General features: G+C 50.7%; 1 protein-coding gene across 1 annotated transcript in view; it reads right to left on the bottom strand.

Annotated features, from left to right (window-relative positions):
• TOX2 (TOX high mobility group box family member 2) overlaps window positions 1–9319 on the bottom strand; it is a gene marked incomplete at its 5' end in the record, with an annotated part of 131415 nt that extends 122096 nt beyond the window's left edge. Inside the window, one exon of the mRNA XM_079945393.1 lies at window positions 9172–9319. Within this exon, the coding sequence (XP_079801519.1) occupies window positions 9172–9270 (99 nt within the window). The remainder of the gene's footprint in view (window positions 1–9171) is intronic.
• Between the last annotated feature and the right edge of the window lie 2963 nt (window positions 9320–12282).

Below are 12282 nucleotides of genomic sequence, written 5' to 3' on the forward strand. Positions count from 1 at the left end.
CACTGAAGTCTGAGGAGCAGAGCATCCCTGGCTACTGGGGGAAACCAAACACAAGTCATTAAACTTTCCCAGAGCAGAATGTAAGCTGGTGAAGCCACTATGGAAAACAGTATGAAGGTTACTTTAAAAACTAAAATAGTGTTACCATATGATCCAGCAATCCCACTCCTGGGTAAATATCTGGAAAAGACGAAAACTCTAATGCAAAAAGATACATGCACCCCAATGTTCACAGCAGCATTATTTACAGAAGCCAAGACAATGGAAGCAGGCTAAATGTCCGACAACAGGTGAATGGATAAAGAAAATGTGGTGTGTGTGTGTGTGTGTGTGTGTGTGTGTGTGTGTGTATACATATATAATGGAATATTACTCAGCCATAAAAAAGAATGAAATATTTCCATTTGCAGCAACATGGACGGACCTAGAGAATATCATACTAAGTGAAGTAAGTCAGACAGAGAAAGATAAGTATTATATGTATATATTATATGTATATGAAATATATGTAATATATGTAATATTATATGTATATATATATATATTCATATCTGGAATCTAAAAAATAATACAAATCAACTTATTTACAAAACAGAAACAGACTCACAGACATAGAAAACAAACTTATGGTTACCAAAGAGGAAGGGGGAGGAGGGATAAATGAGGAGTATGGGATTAAGAGATACACGCTACTACATATAAAACAGATAAACAACAAGGATTTACTGTATGGCACAGGGAACTATATTTAGTATCTTGTAATAACCTATAATGGAAAAGAATCTGAAAAAAAAAATATATATATATATACATATAAAACTAGATCACTTTGTTGTACACCTGAAACAAAAACAATATTGTAAATCAACTATACTGCAGTAAAAAAATAGGATGCCTACTTATGATAAACCCCAGTTTCATACAAGTGAAGGATATTTTGTAGGCATTTATAATAATATTAAACTCTCCACCAAAAAACAGACAAACAAAAGACCAAAAAACTTTCCCACAGCAGAAGACCAAGAGACAGTGACTGACAATGGTCTGGATCCAGCATCATGAAACATTCCATACTCTGAACCATAATTCTGGCTCCAAGGCACCTTTCTACTTAAAATCCAACCAGCTGGGATGCGACCCTCCCTCCTCCCTCCGTATAACGATTCCTGCTGTCATCCCTCCGCAGGCAGCACTCCCTGACTTAGGCTGACAGTATCCCCAAATCCCCTCCAAGCCACCTTGCAACGGGTGCCCCTCTGCCTAGAACGCCTTCCCACCACTCTGCATGCCCCCCATGTGGCCTGCTTGGTGTTCCCTGTAAGACTCTGCCATGTGCAGCCTTCCCACACCTCTGACACTATCACTTGCCCAGACAATTGTATATTTAATTATGACTCTGCGCCTTTCGAGCCAGTATATTCCACACAGCCTTTCATCTAGGAAAGCCGAGTTTCCTATTGAGTCCCTGCACCTTCAGGACAGGGCTGAATCCCCTAGCACACAGTAGGCACTCATTAAAACCTGCTGAACATCTGAAAAACCCAGCAGGAAACAGGTCATTACGCACTGAAAAGCCACAACCTTGCTGCTCATTCTAGCAGGCACCAGAAATCGCAACTGTACAGTAGCAAGTTTAAGCATCAGGGTAATTGAACAAAATTTATTATCCCGTGTTATACAACATGTTTTCACTAAGATATAAAATTACAGTTTACCACGACTCATTAAGTTAATAATTACTTACCACATGTTTTTACTGCTGCTCCCAAACCATGCTGAAAAATCACTATGTAGGTTTTTTTGGTCCGTGTAAATAAACAAACAGGATAACTGTCAACCACATGGATACAGGATTTGCTGACAAGGAGACACAGGACTAAAATACCGAACAGGAAGCACGAGCCCCAAAGCTCTGCCACTCTCATCACCATCATCTCCTAGTTTATCTGTACCACACTTTCCAGATTAGTGGTTCTCAAACAGGGGTGATTTTGCCTCCCCACCCAGGGAATACTTAGCAAAGTCTGGGAACATTTTTGATTGTCGTGACTAGAGTGTGGGGTGCTACTAGCATCCAGCTGGTAAAGGCCAGGGATGACGCTCCACATCCTATAATGCATGGAACAACCCCCAAGACAAGGAACTGTCAGGTCCAAAATGTCAATATTGCTGAGGCTGGGAAACACTGTTCTACATTAGAGGGAACTTCCATGTCTGTTACTTTAATCTGAGCTTCACAGCTACAATATGAGGAACGCATCACTGTCCCCTTGTACAGATGAGAAAACTGGAGCAGTTGAATCATGTGCACAAGGTCAGCGGCCCATGCCGATGCACGGTGCAGCTGCAGTCTGAACCAGTCTTCTCTGCCTCCTAAACCCACCTCCCCTCCCACACAGATTCAAGAAGGAAAAAGAAAGATGCAAAGGAAGTGAGCAGCTCCTTGTCTGTCCAGAATGCTGCGCAGAGACCTCTTCAAACCCTAGGCCCAGGAAAATCAGATCCAGAGACCAAGGCATGGAAAGGCCTGTTGTTAGGAAGACACTTCCCCCAGCAGCCAGTGCTGAAACTAGATTCCTCTTGCATTTTAACTTTCAGTTGTGCTGCTCTTTGTGAATAGAAATGAAAGCACTTCCTGCTGGGGCTGAGTCCCTTACAGGCAGGATTTCCAGCTCTGATGGCAACCTTGTGGAGGAGGTGTTGATGTGCCCATTTTCCAGATGCAGAGACTGAGGCACAGGGAGGTGAAATAACTTGCCTGCACTGAAGATGGTAAGATAATGTTCAAACCGAGGTCTGCCAGGTCCCAGAATTTACACTGCCTTCCTAACCTGAGACCAGCGCTGGGAAATCCAGAGAAGCAAAATAGACGCCCTACAGAATCACACGGAGCTGGCAGCCACCCTGCAGGGCGATCCTTGGGATGCGGGTGAGGCTCTTCCCAGTTTACTGGCTGCTCTCCATGCTGGGCTCTGCTCCCTGGGCCCACTCAGGGAAGTTCTTCTAGGAATGTCAGGTCAACCAAAAGACTCTTGGCCCCTGCCCTGCCCTGCTCTGGACACGATGTGCTCACCACAAAGTCTTCGGATTATAAGAGCCAAACAGATGCTAAGTTCCTCAAGCCACAGGGAACAACAGGCCAGCCCTGAATTTGTTCATTCGGCAAATATTTACTGAGCACCTATGTGCCAGGCAAGCTCTGGGAATACAAAAGAGACAGACACGGTGGTTACTACCCTCTGATGCATATGAGGGCCTATCTCTTCAAAAAGCATCATCCCGGGCTTCCCTGGTGGCGCAGTGGTTGAGAGTCCGCCTGCCGATGCAGGGGACGCGGGTTCGTGCCCCGGTCTGGGAAGATCCCACGTGCTGTGGAGCGGCTGGGCCCGTGAGCCATGGCCGCTGAGCCTGCACATCCGGAGCCTGTACTCCGCAACAGGAGAGGCCACAGCAGTGAGAGGCCCGCATACCGCAAAACAAAACAAAACAAAACAAAAAGCATCATCCTCATCCTTGCCGGTGCACCACACTCTACAGTTATAAAGGACATGCCCCAGACTTTATTTCGTTATATTTCCACACCATAGCTCCCCATCTCATGAGGCTAATGGTCACTAATGTGCTCTCCCTTTGCACAGAGGGAAACAGAGGCCCAGAGAAAAGCACTGTCATGCTCAAGGTCACCCAGCAGACTGGGGGGGGTGGGGCGGGGAGGGGCTGCGTCAGGCCTGGGCTGCTGCTCCTGACATTGGTAAGGTACGGAAGTGTGGTCCTCGAGGAGCCTCTGGGACACACTGGGGGAGGGCTATAGGGAGCACCTTTAGACAGAAAGTAAAAAATCTTCCTAACAGAGACAGAGGCACCCTTCCAGAGCTCCCCCAGGGCCAGGGCTCCTTCCCCAGGACCCATCCACAGCCACCTGTGCCCCAGCAGAAAGATGCTGCGGGGACCTCATCTACTAGGGTTGCTGAGCGGGTGTCTCATATCTCAAGTCTGGGTGAGGTGGGACCAGCAACTTCTACTTCATAGATTTTCACCATAAGGAGCCTGCAATCATTCACTAACCGAGCTTTTCTAGATCCCATCCAGGGGCAAGATGCTGCGCCCAGAGCTGTGTGGGTGGAGAGTTGAATCACTCACCCGCCAGCACAATTTCCTGAGTAATTATGGGTCAGGCACTGTGCCAGGTGCTGGGCATGGTTCCTGCCTGGTGGGAGCCCACAAAAGCCTGTATACAAACAACCAAATCGCTGCTGTATAAAGTGTGGTCTCCAGAGCCGCAGCAGCATGGATGGGCGCTCATCAGAGAGGCAGACCCTCAGGACCCCAGCACACATCAGCTGAATCAGAATCTCAGGGCAGGAACGGATGCCCAGGAATCTGTTTTTGTTTCAAATCTTACCAGAGGATGCTTAATGGGTACATAAATTTGAGACCTACTGATCTAGACCACAAGGCCTTCCCCAACCTCCCTACTTAAAACTGCAAACCAGCGCCTGGACCTAATGTCCTTAACCCTCTTCCCTGATTCATATTTCTCCATAGTTGTAATGATGGCATCAGTCACAATACCATATCTACCTCACCCATATATTTACGCCTTTCCATGCTGACATGTAAGCTCCAGAGGGTAGCAATATGTGTCACTTTGCTTCACTGCTGTACCATCAGTTGCCTAGTGCAGTGCCTAGCACAAAGAGGTGCTCGATAACTGTTTGTTGATTGAATGATGGATGACAGAACATGTCAAAACCCATGCAGTTTTGAACCCCAGTTCTTGGGGTGATGGGGCATGCCTGGAGACAGAGAGAAGGTTGTTGGCCATGGAGCACTGCATGGAGAAAGTGCTACCCAGGATGGCCTTGAACACCCTGGGTTCATCCTGGGTTGACCTTGTACCCAGGATGTTTGGACCAGGGATTAAGGATACTTGGAACACAGAGATGCTAAGCCTTTTACTGGAATAGGTCCCAGGTGGTTGACAGCATTGTTATCTAATTAGTAGCTGGTATGTGTCAAGAACTTTCCTATCCTATATCAACTCACTTAACTCTCCCGAACCTCAGAGGTAGACAATGTTGTCCTAAAGAGGATACTGAGGCTCAGAGATATTAAATAATTTGCCCCACTCACAGAAAGCCTTGTATAAGGATGTTCACAGCAGCTTTATTTATAACAGCCCCAACATGGAAACAAACCCAAATGTCCATCGGCGAATAAACAAATCGTGCTATATTCGTACGATGTAATATTACTAAATAAAATAGAAAAAACTATTGACATACACAACATGGATGAATCTTAAGGACACTTCGTTGAGCAAAATGAACCCAAATGCAAAAATGTATATGCTTCATAAGTTCTAAAACTTAAAATAACTTAGTACATTTAAACTGAACTTAAATAAAGCATTGATAATGGAAATTAGATAAGTAGTTTCCTCTAAGGGTAGGGGGTACTGACTGGAAAGGAGCATGAGGGAACTTTCTGGGGTGACAGAAATGTTCTATATCTGGATTGGGATATAACCACACCATATGTGTGGTTATATTTGTCAAAACTCATGGAACAGTACACTTAAAATTTGCATTTTAGGGCTTCCCTGGTGGCGCAGTGGTTGAGAGTCCGCCTGCCGATGCAGGGGACACGGGTTCGTGCCCCGGTCCGGGAAGATCCCACATGCCGCAGAGCGGCTGGGCCCGTGAGCCATGGCCGCTGAGCCTGCGCGTCCGGAGCCTGTGCTCCGCCGCAATGGGAGAGGCCACAGCAGTGAGAGGCCCCGTACCACACACAAAAAAATTTGCATTTTATTGTATGTAAATCATATCTCAATGAGCTAAAATCATTTGCCCTAGGTCACAAAGCCACAAGCGGAGATTTGAATCCAGGTTTGCCCAATCCCAATGGCCAGTTTCCACTAGTCTGCCATGGTTGAGCAGAAGCCCCAGGCAATGCCCCCAGCCTGATAAAACACCTTGCCAAAACCCTAATGAAGGGACTTCATAGTTACCCTAGAAGGACATCATGACTCCTAACCCCCAAACCATGGCAGAAGTGTGTGGGGAACACCAGACAAGTGTGAAGCTGGGAGTCCAGGAGCTTGGGTTCAGGCCTCAGCTGTGCTCTTCATTTGCTACGTAACCTATGAGTATACTACTCCATGACTCAGTTTCCCCTTGTGTGAAGGAAGAAGGAGGGGATTAATGGTTCCCAGTAGGGGGCCACAGACAGAGCTACAGGGCCACAAACCCTTATGCTCACCAGGCGCCATTACTATGTAAAATAAGTAATGTGCCTGTTTCATATCTTGTAAGCTATTTTTCAAATGCATGCTAATATTATAGTGATTAATAAACATCTATTTCAAAGCAAAAATGAAACCATAGCAGCTTTGAGTCATTGTGTATCTTCTCAAACAAAAGATACCCAAAGAACAGCCACTGCTCATGACTTTGGTTTAAAGAGGCTGGAATCTCTGTGTTAGAGGATCGCTAAGGGGACAGTCACCAAGGGAACGGTCGCCAAGGGCCCTTCCAGGTCAACTGCCCCATGGCTGTCCAGCATCACTTGGCAAAGGCTTGCCCTTGTGTTTCTCAGGCCGTGTGGGGACAAGCCTCTTAACTGGGCTCCAGGGACAGAGCCCCCAGTTGTGCAGGCTGTGTCCTGGTTCTGCAGCCCAGTCTATAGACCCCAATTGTGGTCATGGCTGCATCTTGAGCCTGTTTCCCCTCCAGTTCTGAGAGTGACCAGCCGTAAGGACGGAGCCTCCCCAGTCCCTCAACATCAGCTCCTGGGCACAACTTGCCCCAGCCCCCCGCAACCGCCAGCGCTGAAGGCGACTGCCCCCTGATGATCTGCTACCGACAGGCTTCTGACCCACCGCTCCCTGAGCCAAGTGACTTTCTCTGCCTCACCCTGCCATGAGGCTGAAGGATCGAGAAGCAGATCCCACGTCCAAATGCAATGCCAGACCCTTCTGTCACCTACCTTAGCGGCCCAGCTGCCACCCTCCTCCACCGGGACACACCCTCAGCTCTGGGTCAGGGGTCCTAGTTCACAGGCGGAAACCAGAATCACCAGCTTCTGACTCCCTGATTGGTTCCCTCCCACCAGGGTTTCACACTGGTTCTTGGTGCTGAGTCAGAGCTTTACAGAGCATCAGAATAAAGCAGGGGCCTCGGCTGAGTTCCACCTCCCAAAGGCCCCCTTATGAGACCACCCCACTCTGATGGGGTTTACAGAAACACCACCCCCAAAAGGAGCACTGCAGGCGAGGGGCACCCATGCAACCAAACTCTGAGGCCCAAATCCCCAATCTCACCCCGGCCCCCAAACCAGGAGCTGGAACCTTGCCAACTTCATATTTTAAAAAATAACAAAGCCAAGGGCAGAAGATAGACGAGCTGCCCCAAACCCAACCGTCTTCTCCTTCCTAAAGACTCCACTTGCTACTTCTAATCAATTCTTCCTCCGTCAGATGGAAGCAGCCCGAGAACCGGCCTTCTCTTGAAGACACCATCCCCCTCTTCGGCTTCTAACTTTGCCCGTCACCGGACAAAAGATAATCGCCCCATCCTCTGAGAGACCTCACTTGCCGCCTGCCCCCGGCCCACGCCGCCCCCGGCCCTGAGGGCCCCGGACCCCACCCCAAGCCCCAGACGAACTGCGCAGGGCTCTGCCCCCAGAGTCCAGAAGCCGCTCCCCAAGGCCTGAGGACGCACTCAGCCTGGGCGGCCCCAGGTTCCGCGCGGGGACGCCCCCTCCCCGCAGCATCCCCACAGCAAGAAGCTTGACGAAAAGCCCGTGGGGTGGGGTTAAGGCCCCGGAGGGCCGCCGACCCAGCCACCCGACGCGCACTCACCACACAGTACCATGGAGCCCGCGCGTCTGCGCCAGGGCCGCGGGGAAACCCACGCGCGCCGTTCAATCCGGGCTCCGAGTGACGAAAAGCCGCGCTCGGCTCCGGCCGGCCCCGGACCAACGCACAGACCCGCGGACGCACGGACCGTCCGGCTTTCTAACTAAGTTCGAAAGTTCCCTCCCGGGCGAGGGAGGAGACGCGCGCTGCGCCGCTGCACCTCAGCGTCCCGGGCTGGGCTCGGCGCGGGGAGCGGGGTCGGTCGCCGCCCGTCCGGGCTTCCAGGCGCGCGAGCTCGCATCGCGCCCGAAGCAGCAGGGCTAGGACCTGCCTGCGGGTGGAGGCGGCGATCTCGGGAAAGAAGGGGTATCCCTCACCGCAGCCCCAGCCGGGAGGGGACAGGCCTCGCTCCCAGGAGGGGACAGGCCTCGCTGGGCTATGGCCAGCTTGCAATCCGAGGCCCCGCCGGGCGGTGACAACCGATTACCAAACGGCCCAATTAGTGCGCTGCGGCGCCGAAAAGTTAAAACGCCCACGCGCGAGTGTGGACGGCCGAGGTGGGGGAGGGGCGATGTGGTGGCCCCCGGGTGTGACCGCGTGTGACTGTGTGGCTGTCAGGGCGATTAGGGTGCCTGAGGTTCCCCGTCCATGGGGTGGCTATGGGTGACAGCGTGCGACTGTCTTGAGTCACTGGGAGCGTGAGCGAGTGACTGTCGGAGCGACTTCTTTGTGTGCCTGTCCCCAGTTGTGACTGCGTGTGACGGCGGATGGGGGCATGGAACGCGGTGTGTGGCGTCGTAGTGTGGGACCGGGTGGCTTGCATGTGGCGGTGTGGCAGAGCAGGTGGGCGAGTGACTGCGTGTGGCTGTGTAGAAATAAATGACTGTCAGGGTGACTTGTGTGGGACGGGAGTGTAAGCAGGATGGCTGTGTGTGTGACAGTGGGTCACTGTGTGTCGGCTTGTGAATGCATGCGAGGCTGTCAGGGGGACGTGGGTGAGTGTGTGTCACTGTGACATCGTGTGAGTGACTGTCGGGGTGACTTCTGCCTGTGATCCCAACAACTCTGGGCGTGAGTGTCACCGCCAAGGGATCGGCGTGAGTGGCATGTGCCCGTCGGCGGGGCTGATGGGTGCGTGTCCCCGCGCGTCGGCACCGCCGGCATCTCCCCGCGTGTGTCCCCGAGAGCGCCCGCGTCCCGAGCCGCTGTGGTACTGCTGCCCGCGCTCCAGCCCGGGGCGCTCTGGCTCGGCTCTGGGTCCGAAGGCGCGGGCAGGCCCCGCCCTCCCGGGCCCCCACCCCGCCCCCGCCTACCTTGCCGCAGTGGTAATAGTCCAGGGGCGCCAGGCTGGCCGGCTCGGCCCCGGGCCGCGCGCCCACGGCGGGCGCCGAGGGGTACAGGCGGACGTCCATGGCGGGCGCGGCGGCGGCGGCGGCTCCCGCGGGTAGTGCCTGGGCGGGCGGCGGGTGGGAGCCAGTGTGCGAGCCAGTGTGCGAGCTAGTGTGGGAGCGCGGGGGGCGGGCCGGGGGCGGCGCCCGGCGGAGCGCCCCGCCCCCGCCCGCCAGCGCGCGCTATTGTTCCGGCCTCGGGCGCCGCGGAGGGCCTGGGGCCCGGACCCGGGTGAGGAGGTTCCTCCCGCGGGCCAGGCAGACGCCGGGTCCCCCGCCTGGCTCTCCGCCCCCGGGGGTTCCGGAGGGTTGCGCGCCGGTCCAGACGGCCCTTTCCCGTCCCGCCTTCCGCCACCAAGGGTGAAGGGAGGGAGAAGCCTGTACGACACCCCTCCCCAGAAGTGGGACACTCCCCGTCGCTGAGCCCTAAATGTGGCGGAAGGGAAGGCACACTTTCGGAGATGGGTGCTGCCTTACCCCGGGGCTGCGGCCTAGAGCCCGAGGCTGACGTTAGGATGTTCTCCCTCCGTGTCCCACTGATCTGAGTCACTGCGAGAGTGGCCCTGGAGGATTGCTGCTTAAATTCTCACTTTACATATGAGGAAACTGAGACAAGGACTTGTGGCGTCGGTAATGGAGTGGGCTCCGCTGCCCCCAGAGGATCTAGGACTGAAAGATGGCTCCCATGGTGGGACAGAGAGGTGACTGAAACAGTCTCCCCCGCCACACACACACACACACACACACACACACACACACACACATAAAAAAAGCCCCCTAACTCTTCACATCGCCTGCTGGCAGCTGGCCTGTTGCTCCTCCCCTTCCCATCTAAGAACTGTCTACTCTAACAGTCTCTACTCCCTCACCTCCCACTGACTGGGCCACCACTGCCCTCTGCCTTCCTGACTCTGGCACACTGAGGATGCCTTGCTGGGAAGGGCGCAAGGCCAGGAGGCAGAAGTGAATTAGAATGGGATTCTTGGGTGGCAGCAGGACATGAGATGCTATCTGGAAAAAAGGGAGTGAGCCCCTTGCCCACCCAAGAACCAGCTTAGAACTTAGCTCCCAACTGCAATTTGGGCTTTGCTGGTCCTGGCTTCAAGCTAGGACCACTATTTGTGACCATAAAGATCCCCTAATACAAGACAGGTGTGGGAAACAGACTTTCACTAAAGGTTTGGGAACAACAGAAGGAAATTACAGCTCAGAAAGGAAAGGACTTCTAAATAAATTTCAGCAGTCATTTTTTCTAGAATTCATTGCCATATCTCATTAGAAGGAATTTCCCACTGGCCTCTCTCCTTTTTTCCATCTGGACATCCAACTGACCCAGCAGTATTTATTGAAAAGATCACCTTTCCTCCCACTTCTCTGCAGTGTTAATTTTGTCATAAATCATGGAGTCCATGTGTGCACTGGACAGTTTCTGAATTTTCTAGTCTGTTCCATTAGCCTATTTGTCTCTCATTGTGCCATTATCAGTCTGAATTTCTATAGTTTTATAATAAGTCTTAATGTCCCATAGCATGAATCTACCCACTTTTATCTTCAGGAGTGCCTTGACTGTTCTTGACATTTGCATTTGCACCTTGAATCTTTGGATCAATTTGGGTAAAACTGACATTGTCAACATTGTCTTCCTATCCATAAACATGGTATGTCCCTTCATTTATTTAGGTTTTTTTAAAAAATCATCTCAGCAATGTTTCGTCGTTTCCTATGTAGAGAATTCGCACATCTTTTATTACTTTTAGTCCTGGGTATTTTATGTTTTTGACGCTATTGTCAATGGTTCCTTTATATATATATATTTTTTAATTATCTGTTTGTTGCCAGTACAGTGTGGTAGTTTTAAAATAAGTCAGCAAATTCTTTGACATCCTCCAAAGGGGTGGAGTCTAACCCTTAAAAAGGGTTGGTCTTGGTGACTGGGTTTTAACAAATAGAATGTAGCAGAAGTGATGCTGTGTGGCTTCTGAGTCTAGGTGATGAAAGTTGATACATCTTTTGTCTGGCTCCCTCTTTTGGGACATTTGTCTTTGCAACCCTAAGCCACTGTGTAAGACATCCTCAGCTGCTGTGCTTTGAAGAAGTCTAAAGTAACCCACACAGAGAATCCATATGCAGAGACCTTGAAACTAAAGAAAAGAGAGGAAAATGCCTAGCCAGTCCCCTGCTGTTCCAGCTCCATCTACTACCTGACTGCAACCACATGAAAAACTCTGAAACATCCAGCTGAGTGCTTCCTGAATCCAAAACACACAGAAACCATGAGAGATAACAGACGATTATTGTTATTTTAACCCATGAAGTTTTGGAATGGTTTGTTACTCGGCAATATAGATCTGGAACATATTACATATAGAAGTAAATTTTTGTATAATGCCCTTGTATCCAGCAACACTGCCAAACTCACTTATTCTAACAATTTATCTGTAGATTGTTTGACTTTAAAAAAATATACCATATTCTATTTCATCTGTAAAAATGAGAGTTTTAGTTTTTCCTTTTCAATCCTTAAACATTTTATTTCTTTTTCTTACCTTGTTGCACCAGCTAGTATTGCCAGTACATGTTGGAAAGAAGTAATAATAGCAGGCATCCTTGTCTCATTCCTGATCTCAGAAGGAAAGCTATCAATATTTCACCATTTATTATAGTGCCTGCTGTAGTTTTTTGCTTGCTTTTTTGTTTAATTTCATTTTGTTTTTTGTAGATATCTCTGCTGTGGGTTGAGGAGGTCAATCTTTACAGCAATCCTCTGAATCAAGAAATAAGACCGCTGTGGCCATTTTACAGACAAGAAGTATGAAGCCCAGGGAGGAATCTTCAACATCACAGTGTTAATATCAGGACTAATCAGCAGTACCTAAGTCCAGAATCCCACCTGGAGCACTTCCCACAGCCCATATTTCCACAGTCTTGGTCTCACTAGCTCTGGCCAGGGCTGCAGAACAGCCACCAGAGTATGGAGGTCCATGTGCAGTGGGTCAACTTCAGGAAGCAATTTGGCTTCCCTGGGGTCTGCCAGCA

Source organism: Stenella coeruleoalba (assembly GCF_951394435.1).
Source record: "Stenella coeruleoalba genome assembly, chromosome: 15".
Lineage (NCBI taxonomy): Eukaryota > Metazoa > Chordata > Mammalia > Artiodactyla > Delphinidae > Stenella > Stenella coeruleoalba.